General features: G+C 33.0%; 1 protein-coding gene across 5 annotated transcripts; it reads left to right on the top strand.

Annotated features, from left to right (window-relative positions):
* Window positions 1–5,347: 5,347 nt before the first annotated feature.
* On the top strand, window positions 5,348–14,743 carry LOC105196594 (ras-related protein M-Ras). Of its 5 annotated transcripts, XR_005575496.1 has the most exons (5): window positions 11,412–11,519; window positions 11,661–11,982; window positions 12,523–12,839; window positions 13,736–13,911; window positions 14,001–14,743. XR_005575496.1 is itself a non-coding variant. In XM_039453240.1 (4 exons), exons 2-4 carry the CDS (start codon window positions 11,793–11,795, stop codon window positions 13,823–13,825), a joined length of 597 nt encoding a protein of 198 aa, XP_039309174.1. In that variant the 5' UTR covers window positions 5,348–5,579; window positions 11,661–11,792; the 3' UTR covers window positions 13,826–14,362. The 5 variants fall into 5 exon arrangements, 4 of the variants coding, with proteins under 4 accessions (XP_039309174.1, XP_025994401.1, XP_025994400.1 ...); XM_039453240.1 differs by lacking the exon at window positions 11,412–11,519 and adding an exon at window positions 5,348–5,579 and having other exon boundaries at window positions 13,736–14,362; XM_026138616.2 differs by lacking the exon at window positions 11,412–11,519 and adding an exon at window positions 11,072–11,384 and having other exon boundaries at window positions 13,736–14,362.
* The last annotated feature ends 998 nt before the right edge of the window (window positions 14,744–15,741 follow it).

Below are 15,741 nucleotides of genomic sequence, written 5' to 3'. Positions count from 1 at the left end.
ATCTACACATATAAACGAACAACGTTAGTGATAACGACTAAATGCGTACAAAAAGACAAATTTTTTTCCCCTGAGATATTTTTATGTTAACGCTCATATCCATTACGGAAATATCGCGTTTAAAATTACGATAATTAAAAATCGTACTTTAACAGAAATATTTCGCGCAACTTTTTTTATAATTGTTATAATTGCATCAATTTCACCATGTTTTTATTTACGATACAGATTTTTAATAACATTAGAAAACTATTACATTTGAAAGATCTCTTTAATTATCAACAAGATCAAAGAAAAAAAGTAATCAAAGATTTTTATTTATAATAAACTATGAAGTGTGCATAAACTTCTTTATATTTAATATTAATTGAAAATTTTGCTTTTTATTATATCTTAATATTCTCTTTGCTTTAATATATGATTACATATTTTATGATTAAATTGTATCAACAACATTTGCCAAGCGCAAAAACAAGCAAATTATTAAATAATGGCTATAATCATTTTATTTTCAGATGAAAAGATATGTATGGAACCAAGTAATGATAAACATTACCTAGGTAGGCTTTGATCATCTCATCGATTTCATTAGAGCAAGTTGATCGTAATAAATATGACAAACAGCCAAGCAGAATTAATTCATGAAATACTCCCAAAAATATTTCTAATCTGCGAACTTGACAAGTATCACATCAGTAACGTGCTTTATTACGTATAAACAATGCACTTGAATTAAGTCATGTAAATTGCATTCTAATGATTTTACGATACAGCCTGTAAACACATGTTTAGCGCTCGAAAATTGTACTTGAATCGAAGTTGTTTACAAAAATCAGCATCATATTCCCATATATACTATTCAAACAATAAATAAGCCAGAATGTCAGGGAATCCTAGAACAATGTTTGAATGAGAAGTTTTCGGCAGTCTTATGCGTAAGACAGGGAGAGACAGACAGACAGATAGACAGAGAGAGAAAGAAAGAGAAAGAGAAAGAGGAAGAGGAAGAGAATTTACCGCACAGTTTCTCCTTTAGGCAGAGGGAAAAGGTAATGACAAACAGTACGCAACACGTACGAAACAGAAGAGCGAAACAATTAATGTGCAAGACTTACCGGCAATGGCGACGAACATGAAAAGTATCCACGTATCCATGAGTCTGCCGGTCGAGAAAAAGCCGCGGCTGCCGCTGTCGCTGCTAGTTGGGAAGGTTCGCCTGTCCATCACGCGGCGAGATGCATCACTGATCTTGATACTCGGGGATTACACCTCTCCCTCTTCCGATTTCACGACAAAGAGCGTGCCCACCAAGCGATTCGCGCCGTAACGCGCGAATCACTGAAAAATCCTCGGGACACAAGCGCGCGAGTTGTCAGTCGTCTTTCACCCAATTCACTATCGTATCACGATAGAGTCCGTCCTGCTGCACCTCAATGTCCTTCTTTCACATGATACACACGTTCTCGCACTTGTCGCCCACGCTAGTTCGCGCGGACGAACGAACGTAACGATGAGAACGACAAAAACGACGACGACGACGACGACGACGAGGACGACGACGACGCTCTCGGCGGTCGCGTACACCACCTCCTCGTGCGCTCCCACGGCGTGCGCGTCTTACGCGTGCGTGGCTACGGGTTACGCACTCTCGTACGCCGCGTGTATATATATGTGCATACGCGTTAAGTCGAATACATCGTTCGCTGGATACGCATACGCATTCGCGAAGAGACAAGATGTTGCACTACCGGCGCCCGCGATGCGCGCCGGAGCGGGAGAAACGCTACGACGACGGAGACGACGAGCACGGCGCGTTCTTGGCGAGCGTCTTGACGAATCGTTAAGTACAGCAAGATTAATCGCACGAGGCACGAAAAAGTGTGGGAGAGAAACGAAAAAGAAGAGACAGAGAAAGAGAGAGGAGGAAGAGGATAGAGAAAACACGAGCCGAAGGCTTGAAACGACGTCCCTCGACAACGACGTGGAGCGCGTGCGGCGTGCGTACACGGTCCGTCGTGCTCTCACCGCCGCGTTGCCCGGAGTATTGACCGACTCTGCTCTTGCTCCAGCATGACGCGGCGCGGGGCGGCACGGCGCAAGCGACAGAGAGGGGATGACCGAAGCGCGAGCGTGGCGATGGAAATTCGCGGGGTGGAGAGCGGAGCCAAGCGGAGCCGACTGCAGCCGACTGAGCCGAGAGCGGAGCAGGCATGCTCCGACTGTTCTGTAACCAGCCATACGAGCTGCGCGCCATGCGCGCGGCGCGCGTTGAGCGCCCACGTCGAATTTCGTATTTGTCCGTCCATCCGTCCTCCGTCGACTCTGCTGATCATCAGCCGTCCGTTCAACTAGCCAGCCGGCCGGCGTGACGCGATGCGCCGAACATTGAAAATCTGTGTTTTATGGTACGAATGCGTCTATACGTACATGCGCGCGTCCAAGACGTGCGACTTAAAATCGAAAAGGATCGGAGCTACGAGCTGCGAAAGCGTCGTTAAACTGCGTTATATCGGTGACGGTCCTGCATCGGTCGTCGCCATTACATCGGCACACGCCTTATATCAACATTATAGAACCTACGTACACCCGTGGAATTTGATTCTGTCCATGGGGAAATTTTCTAAACTGAGAAGTCACTACTTTCTACATAAGCGCAGTTTATGATTAACGTAACGACTAGAGCTTATTGGTTGTTACGTTAAACTGTAAGTATGTAGAAAAATAGAAACTTTTCAGTTTGGAAAATTTCCCCATGGACAGAATCAAATTCTATGGGTGTATATACACTCTTTTTTTTCTCTATGTTTGATATATGTATGATGTCGATTCTTTTCTTTAATGTTTTCTAAATTGTATTAAATTATTTTATTTTAAGTTGTGTATTAAATTATTTTAAGTAAAATAATTTAAATTAATACACTAACAATGAGCGAGAAAAACCAAACATTAAATTATTTAGATGTCGAAGCGAAAGTTTTCGATATTTTGATAAATATGACAATTTGAGACATAAGAATTTATCTTTTTACCCCTTTAACTGTTCGTTGTAAAACCGCAGGAAACAATTTTTATGAAATTTTATTTACATGCATTTTATGTAAAATTAAACAATTAATGGATACGTATTAAAATTTTTGTGTATACAATTATACGTAATTATATATAATTATATAATATCAAATATGTCCATATATATTAAAATATAATTGTATACAATTGTACATGGTTATATAAAATTATATATAATTGTATACAATCATATATGGTTGTATAAAATTATATATAATATACGAACCAAATATATTTTAATGTATACGAATATATTTGATGTATAATTATTGTATAATTTGTAATTATATATAATTATGTATAGTTTGATTTTAATCTATCCAAGAGTAGATAATATATATTAAAAATGTGTTTTGGAAACATCTATATATAATTTTTGTTGTTTGTTCATAAAGAATGACAAAATTATAATAAACATTTTTATTTTCTCTATAAAATCACAATATTGTATAGCTAAAAACGTACAATAATGTATTCATATTTTTCAATTTTTATATTGCCATATTAATGTTTAATAAATGCAATGATTGTGGGTAAAATGACGAACGTCGTGCAAGGTAACGCATTTATGTATTAGTTTTTTCAATCTTAACAGCATTCTGACTGCACATAACGCAATTTTAATCGTAATGTGTATTGTAATGTATAGGGTAAAGTCGCCTATTAGGAGATAGATTCCTAAAAGTCTGGTTTATGCAGGCCGTAACCGTAAGAAATTGGCCAATAGTTGATTATTCTTTTAGAAATTGATTATGATTAGTCAATTTCTTATAGTTACGGCCTGCATAAACCAGGCTTTACGTTCATCCGCTCTATAGCCTAAAGTTCTTGCACAATGCGAGGAAATAACAATAAGAATAGTGATAGAAATGTTCAACCAATCGAAAACTGCGAAAAATGTTTAAGAACCAATCAGAAGCTGTGGAACCAATGATCTGTGTTTATTCTTTATCACTATCGCTATTCTCTCGCATTGTGTAAGGATCTTAACACATGGAATTCATAACACCGCATAAACAACATAAAATCAATAGACCAATAAGAATCTTGTGTAAATCAATATGGCAATTTTATGTTGCATGCTCATTAATTTAGCGATCCTATACTTGTATTCTGTTAAGCCTGTTCTACAATAGCAGTAAACACAAGACCGTAAGGTTGTAACGTAAGAAATGAAAATTTTTCATTTGCTTACGAACTCTTATAGGCTTTCTACAATAAGCTATTAATCGGTATCATAAGTCATAAAAATTGACCAATCACAATCAAATGTGAAGAGATTATTCGACTATGATTGATCAATTCTTATGGCCCATGACTTAAGGACTTCGCACATGAAATGCATAACATAACATAAGCACAACATAAGACATAAGGGCCTCGCACATAAAATGCATAACATAACATAAGCACAACATAAGACCGATGGGCCAATGAGCATTCAGCATAAAGTCGCTATATTGATTTACATAACATTTTCATTGGTCCGTTTTATCGGTTTTATGTTGTGCTTATGTTATGTTATGCATTTCATGTGCGAGGCCCTTAACGGACCAATGAAAATGTTATGTAAATCAATATGGTGACTTTATGCTGGATGCTCATTGGCCCATAGGTCTTATGTTATGCTTATGTTATGCGTTTCATGTGCGAGGCCCTTTATGATATCAATTAAAGCTTGTCGCACATGAAATCCATAACAGAGCATAAGCGTAACAGAAGGCTTCTGGACCAATGGGAATCTTATGTAAATCAATATGGCGACTTAATCTGGATGCTCATTGGCCCATCGGTTTTATGTTGTGCTTATGTTATGTTATGCATTTCATGTGCAAGATCCTTTATGCCTGTTCTACAATAGCAGTAAACACAAGACCGTAAGGTTGTAACTTAAGAAATGAAAATTTTTCATTTGCTTACGAGCTCGTAAAACCACGCCTTACGGTCTTGTATTTACTGTTATTGCAGAACAGGCATTAAAGGGCCTCGCACATGAAATGCATAACATAACATATGCACAATATAAAACCGATGGGCCAATGAGCATCCAGCATAAAGTCGGCATATTGATTTACATAGCATTTTCATTGGTCCGTCGGTCTTATGTTGTGCTTATGTTATGTTATGCATTTCATGTGCGAGGCCCTTTAAGAGCAAGGCTAAGTTCCAAAACTCATCAAAAAAAGTGTTGCAACCTTTCTGGAAATAATTGTATGGTTTTGGAACGCATTCCAGATGATCAACGTCCTGCCCCTGCGCCTCAGCCTGCCGCAATTCTACTATTTCCACTGATTTTCACCAATTTTCACCCTATTCTGCCTATTCTGTACCACGCTATGTACTATAACCATGCTTTCTACTCTTAACAATTTCGATATCGTTGTGTATCTTTTTGCCATGTAAAATATCTACGCAACGACACCGACAACTATCGTTAAGAATAATAAAAAGCATGTATGTTATAAAATAGAGGTTCAGATGGTTTAGTAAAATTGTTTTTTTTTACCGAAGTAAGTGAATCATGTCATTTTTTATTTTTATTGATATGTAATGTGAAAAAGTTTTGTTTTTATAATATATGATTAACTAAACAGGTTATGTCTATAAGTCGAGAATTAATACATATTTTCATAAACTTACGATAAAATAAATTAAAATTTCGTTTGCACATACACATAACCTTTATTTAATCATAAGCTTATGAAAGTATGTATTAAGTTATACTTAACTTTTAATTAACCATATATTATGAAAACGGGTTATTTTCATCATAATAAGTATAGAAAATTAAAACAGACCTATATTCGAGATGGGAGAGCGTTCTGCTAAGAAAATTGTGCATTTTTTATACGAACGGCGAAAATATCGAAGATGAGCGAGATGACGAGGAAGATGCTGATGAAAGTTTAACCAACTAAAAATAGAAATGAACTAGAACTAGCAACATCAGGGCATAATCGCTCTTTTATAAAAGGCCGAAATCATTTCAAATGGTCTGTAAATGTTCCAGATCAAAAGGGCAAACGGTCTTCTGTTTATTTATCTTGCATAAAACATGAAGCGAAGAATGTGAGTGCACCGTTAGAAGCATGGTCCTTATTATTTTCTGAAAATATTCTTGAAATAATAGTGCGACACTAATGAGGAAATAGACCGAAAAGTATGTAATATAGTAAGCAAGCAACCATACCATGCAAATCTTGAAATTATTGAAATGAAAGCATTGTTCGGTTTATTGTATTTTGGTGGTGTAGTAAAACATAATCATACGAATGTTGAAGATATGTGGTCTCCTCGCTTCGGAAGCAATTTTTATCGATCAGTAATGTCTCTAAATTGATTCAAATTTTTATGTTCATGTCTTCGCTTTGATGATAAAAATACTAGAATCAAATGGCAATCTATTAGCAGGTTAGCTCCAATAAAAGAAATATGGGACATTTTTATTGAAAATTGTCATAAATATTATTCACCATCGACTAATTGTACACTTGACAATCAATTACTTGGATTTCGTGGACGTTTTGGAGGGAAAGTTTACATAGGTAACAAACCGGATAAATATGGCATCAAAATCATTTGCATTAACGATTCTCAAACAGCTTATATGTTCAATGCTGAGCCTTATGTTGGCTGTGTTCTTACAGAAAGTACAGAAAAGGCATCCAGTTATTATGTGCACAAATTGTGTGAGCCAATTTATCACAATGTATGCAATATCACCTGTAATAATTCGTTTATGTCGATCGAAATTTTATACAAAATGAAATCTGAATATTCACTAACAATAGTCGGAACTTTACGAAAAAATTAACGAGAAATACCATTATCTTTTGTAAGGTCAGCTACTGCAGGCACTATTCGATTTGCATATGATAATGGTAACACATTAGTTTCTTATTGTCCAAAACGAAATAAAGTTATTTATGTATTATTATCTAGCTTGTACAAAACAGGTAAAATAGATAAGGATACACAAAAGCCAGAAATTTTAATTTATTATAATAAAACTAAAAGTGAAACTGATACTTTTGATCAGCTTTGTAAATGTTACTCTGTGTCTTGTGCGACTCTACGTTGGCCTTTACGTTATTTTTTTGGAATGCTAGATCAAGCAGGTGTAAACGCAACAATTTTACATAATTTACGTTCAAGTAATCAATGTTTAACGCGCAGAGATTTTATAAAACAGCTTGCATTTTCTTTGGTGCAACCCCATATGCAAGCTCGTTTGTACATGGATAGTTTGCCTAAAACACTAAAATCAATTATGCGTGAAATTTTACAACTTGAAGAGGATATATCCGCGCGTTCTGATAAGTTAGAAAAAAGAAAACGCTGTGTTTTTTGTTATTGGAAATGCGATAAGAACTTTATATTGCACATTATGCCAAAAAGCAGTTTGTGAGGAGCATCGTACACACTTTTGTAAAGAATGTGCAGTATCATATACGTAATATATTATTTCTTTAAACTATTTATACTTAAGTGATTATTTCTGAAATAAAAATTCTTAAAATACTTTTTTTTTTATTTTTTATATTTTTTTGTATTTTCTATAAATCATGATTACTAAGCTCGATCCACTTTGTCCATTTACTTTTTAATCCCTTCATTCTATCAGTAAACACGGATGTAGTTAATATTTGTAAAATACTCATATACAGCAATCACTTCATCATTGATTAGTTGCGAATTTTTTTTCTCAATCATTTCTTTATGTTCAAAAAGGTAAAAAAGCTAAATCAAACGAATATGGCAGAGTGAGGAACAATTAAAAACATTATTCATATAATTTGGTTGTGTGTTGAATACGTTTTTTGGCAAGGATGAGAAGTAATGAGTCACGTTAAATAACGCCGTTGCTTATTATTCATTATCTTTTTTATAATATTTTCTTATAATTTGATAATGATGTTGCAATTTTCCACAATAGTAATGGTAAGACCAGGATTGAAATAATCACTTTTGACAATCAACTCGTTATCATTATGCGTTATATTGTACATTGAAAAATACTAATTTGTAACTTTACTCGCATTACGAGTAAATAGCAAGTTATATCTTTCAAAGAGTAATGTATAATGACGAATGTCTAGTTATAAGTGATTGTTCCTAAATCCTAGTGTTATTGTCGTTATTACGCGTGATCCAGGTTCTTTATCTAGAATTTCAACTCTTCCAATCAAATTTGCGATATTTTAATATCGGTGGTTCGTGATGACTGTGAAGAGGACTTGTGTTTTTTAATGTCTATAAAATGTTCCTTAATCCTATGTTCTTAATAACCTTTTTGTTTTCCACACATAAAATAATCTGCAATTAATTTTATAAACTACGTCATACACGAGGCATTCTGTAGATATTGTCCTTAAGCGTCTTATAAATCTTTTTAAATTTTTGGGGACAGTAAACGCTATTTTACAGTTATATATTTATAGGAAAAGGGATTTGAATTTTTCGGAGACTGGACTGATAAACGGAATCGTGAACGAAGTTGATAAGAGCTTGAATAATATAAATAGTTTTTTATTTAAATTATTCCGAAATATTGCTAATCATAATTAATCCTTTGAAAATAATAAATGTAAATAATTTTTCAGAAATACTTTAAAAAAGTATGTTTTAAAATATATTTCAGATTTAAAATACTTTATAAATAATATTTAAATTTATTTTATTCAGAGGATTATAATCAGAAGTAATATTTCAAACAGTTTTCAGTAATCTTTTGATATAATACTATTTCAAAAAGATTTCAGATATTTTTAATAACCTTTCAGAAATATTTCTGCAAGAATGGTAAACATTTTATTCCATAGAATCTCCAAAACGTTACAAAAATATTTCGAGACCTTTTTGAAATGTTTCATTTTTTCAAGTGAAATATTCCGAGGTGAAATATCTCCGAAAGATTTTGATGCTATATATAGTCGTTAACATAATTTAAACAGAAAATTTGCTTTGTTGCTTTCGCCAATTAGTTGAGGAAAATTTTCTAAATCCGTTAACAACGCGTGCTAAATGTAGCAGGAATACAAGAAACGCAAACAAAATATTTTATTACATACAGAGTGTTCCAGAAATGGGGTATGAGCCACATTGGCAACGTGGAAGCAGACAAGAGAAATAAAAAGATTTTTATATTAAGTACTTTTTAAATTAACCCTTAAACACATAAGTGGGTCTGAGAGACCCCATATGAAGTTTTGAACGCTTGCTATGTAAAGATGGAATGAGATAGGGGGTTCGGACCAAGACGTAAAAAAAGTTTGATATTTCCTCTTTCGATTGATATGGTTGATCAACTTTTTTGGTCGACTAAAATTCGAACGGCACGGCAGCAAAGTTTTGTTAGGGTCAATGCGACCCATATAGTGTATAAGTGAAACTTTTTTTTGTGAGTATTTTACATAAAAAAAACTGGACAAAATACGTTCGAACAGGTCGATTTGCGGATGTTACTCGCATATACTCTGTCTAAAGTTGGAATACTATAAAATGTTGTAGAAAAAAGAGTTTTTCCGAAATATATCATGAAACACATCAATTTTCAATTTTAGACACGATTTAATCAAAAATACCTCATATTCGCCTTGTTACATGAGTACATTTTTTAATAGAAATGACAATAATATAATTTTTATTGAAAGTATGAATCTTTAGCTTTAAAACACTGTATTGTAAAGTTTTTTGTTGCAAAGATATGATTTTTTTTTTTTAAGTGAATTTTTAGATGCCCAAAAATACCTCATATTCTCCATGTTACATAATTATACTTTTTAAAAGGAATGACTTTGCTAAATTTTATTTTGAAAGTGTGACTCTTTAGCTTTAAAACGCCGTATTTGAAAGTCCTTAAACGTCTTTTTTTGCGAAGACATGATTTTTTGAAGAAAAAGTGGATTTTTGACCAATTTCTCATTTTTGCTTAATAGTTTTGCTTTTACAACTTCACAATAAATTATTTTTCGCCAATGCCGATTGTGCAGTCATACTCCTGAGATTTTAAACTTCCGTTTTAAAAAGAAAATTGTAGAGAAATATTGATTGTAATCAAAGTTATAGCTTCTCAAAGTTGAAAAAGTCTCCCAGACCCAAAAATGTGTTTCCGTATTTTACAGGATCGGTGTGTTTAAGGGTTAAATATCCCAGAGACATCTCTAAAACGTTGCAGATGTATCATTTCAAAATCTTTCTAAATGCTTCCTTTTTTTCAGTTGAAATATTTCCGATATCTCTAAAAATTTTTGATGCTGCATAAGATGTCTGACGATTTCAAATGTCTTTTAGACATCTGTGTTGTTCTTTGGATCGATTTTCGTACAAAAAACGAACTTTTTTCTATTAAAAAGAAAAAAAATATACGTATTGAAAAAAATCCTTGAAATACAAACTAGATTTAAATGTCTAAAGAAACATGTAAAATTTCAAATTGATTGGTGCAGCGGTTTTTGAGATATCTTAGAGATATCACGGATCTTGAATATATGTAGTTTTGAGAAAAAAAACCATTTTAAAATTTCAAGTGCACTTTACACTAAATTAAAAAATTTATTTTTTAGTTTACACAAAGTCATCTACACATATATTCCAAGATCATATAAGTTATCTAGTTATCTTCTGCCGAAATTGTTATCTCTAAAATATACCTCGAAAACTTTAATAACATGACCTAGGTCGGTATTTATTAGTTTATTTTTATTTCAAGACCATCTTAAGTAATGTCTTAAGAGACTAATATCGCTCCCTGATTGGTTGATGACATCTTAAGATGGTACGTTAAGACGGTCTTAAATATACAGAATCGATTATGAATACCAGCCCTACAGGCAGGTAGAAAAATACGACACTCGTCCCTAATATAGCTGCCGCTATACCTGCCAAGGATTATTTGGAAGAATATCTCTGTCAACATATCTAAAGTCGAATCAACTTAAAAATTACGGAGAATATTTTCAACATTTATATACTTCAAGAAAATTTATCTTTCGAAAAAATTGATTTTTTTCAAAATTTCTGACTAGACAAAACCCTTAAATATATTTATTAAATTATAAAGTAAATCTACTTGGAAGTGCATGCGCTGCATCCCTCTTTTGCACGACCCTATATTTGAGCAGTTACTATGCTGTCGTGAAGTGTGAGTGTATGTATGTACGTACATACATGATTCTCTACACACTATCTCTCGCAACTCACGCGCATGCATACACGCGCGCGTGCGTTGCTATATTTGCGCACGGTACTTGGGGATTTCATGACAGTTACCAACACGAGCAGAAGGAGCAAGCAGGAGTGGTGTATCATGTAAGGTGAGTTTCGTTATGGAAATCCAATGTTACATGGAACAATCGTAGATCTCTATTCTAGTCTAGCAAGTTACTTGTATTTCTCAACGAAGATACAAATTTGCGATTAGCGTATCTGCTATGTCGACGACATCGCAGGTTTTGCCGCAATTTCTCGGTGACGATTTTTACGCGCGAGTGAACGCGCTGGCGTATTTCTTGCAAAATCAGATGATTCCGTTCTAGCATTTTTATTGTTAAACATTCCCGCAAATTTCCTAAAAGCTTTAATTATTGCAGGATCTTCCAAGTCAAACGAGATATCTTGCCATCCTACAAGCGGCCGCACTGCCAAACGAATACATTAGAAGAGTTGGCAGGATAGGCAAACGCAGGAGCGGACGAAAAAGGAGTAGACGATCCAGAGGCGGAATGACACGTCCTCCAAATAATGACAACCTTATGACCTTTAAACTGGTCGTTGTGGGAGATGGAGGTGTTGGCAAGAGCGCTCTTACAATACAATTTTTTCAAAAACTCTTCGTTGCGGACTATGATCCAACCATTGAGGATAGTTATATTCAACATACAGAAGTGGACAAACAATGGTGTATCTTGGATGGTAAATGCTTTTACATGTTTTCTATAAATGTTTCATTTTTTTATCATTGTTATTTCAAATTATATTTATATTTCTGAAGATAAGAATAGTCATCTGGCACAATTTTTAAAAATTAAGGTCATATACATTTGTTGTAGTAATTTTTTTCTGATCCAAGATTCCAAAATCAGATTTCTTATACTATAGAAATAATGGTGACTAATATACACATCAATCTATTGAAACTACCTAGGGTATAGAAATCATCCTTAGTAATCTTTGAAAATTTACATTACAAAGTCAAAAGTATTAGTCTTGTTTCAAATTGCTGTAAAATATTATATACTATATTTTATCTTTTTAATAATTAATTTTTAGTAATTTTAATAATCTTTATAAACCTTTAAATATTACAATCTTATCAAAAACTGGCAACAACAAAAGAAAAACAATTAAGAAATTTATATAGAAATAAAGAATTTTTAATATGTTACCAAAAGTATATAGAATGTTAGAATAATTTCTTTAATAAATTTTTATATTATGTTTACATTATTACAGTATTAGATACAGCTGGTCAAGAGGAATTTAGTGCTATGCGTGAACAATATATGCGGAAAGGTGACGGATTTCTTTTGGTATATTCTGTAACTGATAAACAGTCGTATCAAAACATTGTCAATTTTCATACTCAAATTCTACGAGTGAAAGATAGAGATATTTATCCTATGTTACTGGTGGCTAACAAAGTTGATTTGGTGCATTTGAGAAAGGTCACAGAGGAACAGGGAAGAGAATTGGCTCATCGTTTAGGTATACCTTATATTGAGACTTCTGCCAAAGATCCACCGCTAAATGTAGATGCAGCATTTCATGAGGTAAAAATAATATAAAAGATAATTTTTCTATAATTAAGAACGTTTATATGTATATATATATATAATCACATCAAAAATTATAAGAAATGATGTACATTTTACTTTCTTAACGAGACGCTCCATCAAATTTTAATAAAGCAACATTCACTGTTTGTCCTTCATGGACAAATTTTCAATAAAAATTACAATCAAAAAATGTTGACAGCGTCATCTTCACTCGAAATTTTTAAAAACGGATTTTTTTGAGTTGCGGTAAATTTTTTCTATTTCTATGGGACAAAGCATCACCTTGATATGCTTGTCGAATTATTTCTATCCTTTTAGATTTATTTTTACCGAATTTAAAACTTGATCGTGTGACATTATTTTTCAAGAGTTGTTATAACAACAAAAAATTTGTTTATGAAAACAAATCGTTAATTAACAACTACAATACCTAAACTAATGAAACTTGTTACATTACATTACTTGTTACACAACCTTACATTATTAGAGGAATTTTTACACTACAAATTTTAGCTGTTTACACAAGTGATAACGTCATTTGTACGTTATTTCTACTAAAAAAACAATCTAGAAACTTTATAATCACACTATGTATTCGTAAAGTTATGTCTTGTTTTTTGATCCGTATAGGTACATATACTCCTTTAAATTATTTTCGTTTATTCGATTAATATAAAAGTTTATAATGACATATTAGTTTAGAAGATAATAAATCTGAAACATGTACATGGGACTTTTGCGTTTCTATGAGATTTTCAGATTAACATAATGTAGGTTTCTATCATTACTTTGCACGACTTAATTTTGTTTTGTTATCTTGATAACTTGTTTATGCATATATCGGGCTTCAAAATAAGTATCATTTTTATTAAAAGATATATTTATTTAAGGTTGTTCGCATTATCAGAAATCAACCCCCAGCCGAATTGGAGAAAAATCAAAAGAAGCGACGACGTTCGAAAAAGTGCAACATTTTATAAGTTTTGAAAACGAACTACACACACGTGCGAGAACCAAGGACCACGGTGCTGCATCATAATCATGCAATACCTTTGCTTTTAGAAGAGTACGTCTTTCAATTTAGGAAATCCATCAGAAGAAATAACTTTTCTACTTAGATTGTTTCTCCATTTTTTGTTTTTTACTACACTATAGCATTGACGAATGCTGAAATATCTTCCTTTATATTGTGGATATAATATTTATGGAAAATAAATATTTAATAGAAGTGTGCCAATGTGAAAAACGAGATGAGCTTTGATGCCAATGCTAAACAATGAAAACAAAATTAGATTCTTTAAATCTAATTTACGATTTGTTTGTTACGATATTTGAAAAAAAATAAGCGTTGGAACCATTGACTGTCCATTCTTTGTATGACAAATTAAGACCACATCTTTAACCAAGTGTGAGTGTACACATTACATTTTGTCCATGGAAAAGAATATATATACCCAGATAGCAAAACTTGCAGAGCAAATTTTGAACAGAACACTATCAATTTTTGATAACAAAAAGGAAATAAATTGTACATACAAAGTCTGAAGTATCTGAAGATATCGGCAAACTGCCATCAAAAATAAAGTGAAACTTGCTGGCATGTTGTGTCAGCAGTTTCAGAAATCGAACAGATTTTATAGCTTGTATTCGTTTTCTATTGTCAATCTGCCATTAGTTTGTCTACACACGCAAATTCTGTTCGGTTTTTGCCATCAATCTGCTGATAACACATTAGCAGACTTTGTCGACAATGACAGATCCTGAACTTAATACGGATGCAAATGGTTCTGCTGTCAGAATCTGATTGAATTTCCTGCCAATCTATACGCAGTTTGCTATCAGGGCACACACGCACGCGCGCGCGCGCGCGCGCGCACACACACACACACACACACACACACACACACACACACACACACACACACTTTATATATGTATTGTCATTCACAGAGTGTCTTGGTATAACCCCCATTCTTTTTATTGCAACTTGACATAGCTAAACTTAGACGAATAATATCAAATTAAATAATTTGAGTTGAATTCTATAGTGTGCTTAATGATCATAGAAGAATTGTTTATGTTAGAAAACGGAAAGACATGTATAACTTTTTTACAGTAATGCATACATTTCGATATAACGAAAATTATAGTGTTAATTCTTTCTAAAAAGTACAACGATGTATATGATATAACAAAATTATTTTAAAATTTATAGGGCCTATGAAACTTTAAACTGACAAAATTTGATATAGGCGATTACTATCTTTTCAATTTCGATCTTGCTATGTGGCCAACTTTTGACTCTCACATTGGACAGGTAATACATTATCCTTATAACATAAAGAATCACAGAAGTTAGCTACATCACAGGACTGAAAATGAAAAAGCAGTAGATGAGAAACTTTAAACCGACAAAAATGTATAATTTCTTAAATGATTTCGTTATATCATATCATTGTTCTCTGTAGAAAAAATTACAATAAATTAAATTAACTTTTGTTATATTGAAATGTAAGCGTTACTGTAAAAAAAATTATACATACTTTTTCGTTTTCTAACATGGATAATTTTTTAAATGATCACTATACTCACAGTAGAGTTCAAATCGAACTATTTAATTTGATATTATTTTTATTAAATCTATCTGTCAGTTGCGATAAAAAGGAATGGCTTATACGAGGGCGCCCTGTATATACACGTACACAAATTCATATGTATATCTGGAATTAATGTGTATATGTATATATGAAATTGAGCGTTTTTTATCGCACAATGCATAATATTAGAAGCTTCTTTTTACTTTTTTGTGAGAATAAGAAAAATCCTTGTCATAAAATGACTATAATTATTTTATTGATATTCAGCTTATCTTTCAATTAATTAGTTATAGCTTCAA

The sequence above is a fragment of the Solenopsis invicta genome, chromosome 9 (assembly GCF_016802725.1).
Source record: "Solenopsis invicta isolate M01_SB chromosome 9, UNIL_Sinv_3.0, whole genome shotgun sequence".
NCBI classification, from domain to species: domain Eukaryota; kingdom Metazoa; phylum Arthropoda; class Insecta; order Hymenoptera; family Formicidae; genus Solenopsis; species Solenopsis invicta.
The sequence above is the reverse complement of the archived record's forward strand: the minus strand, read 5'-3'. Positions and strand labels throughout refer to the sequence as shown.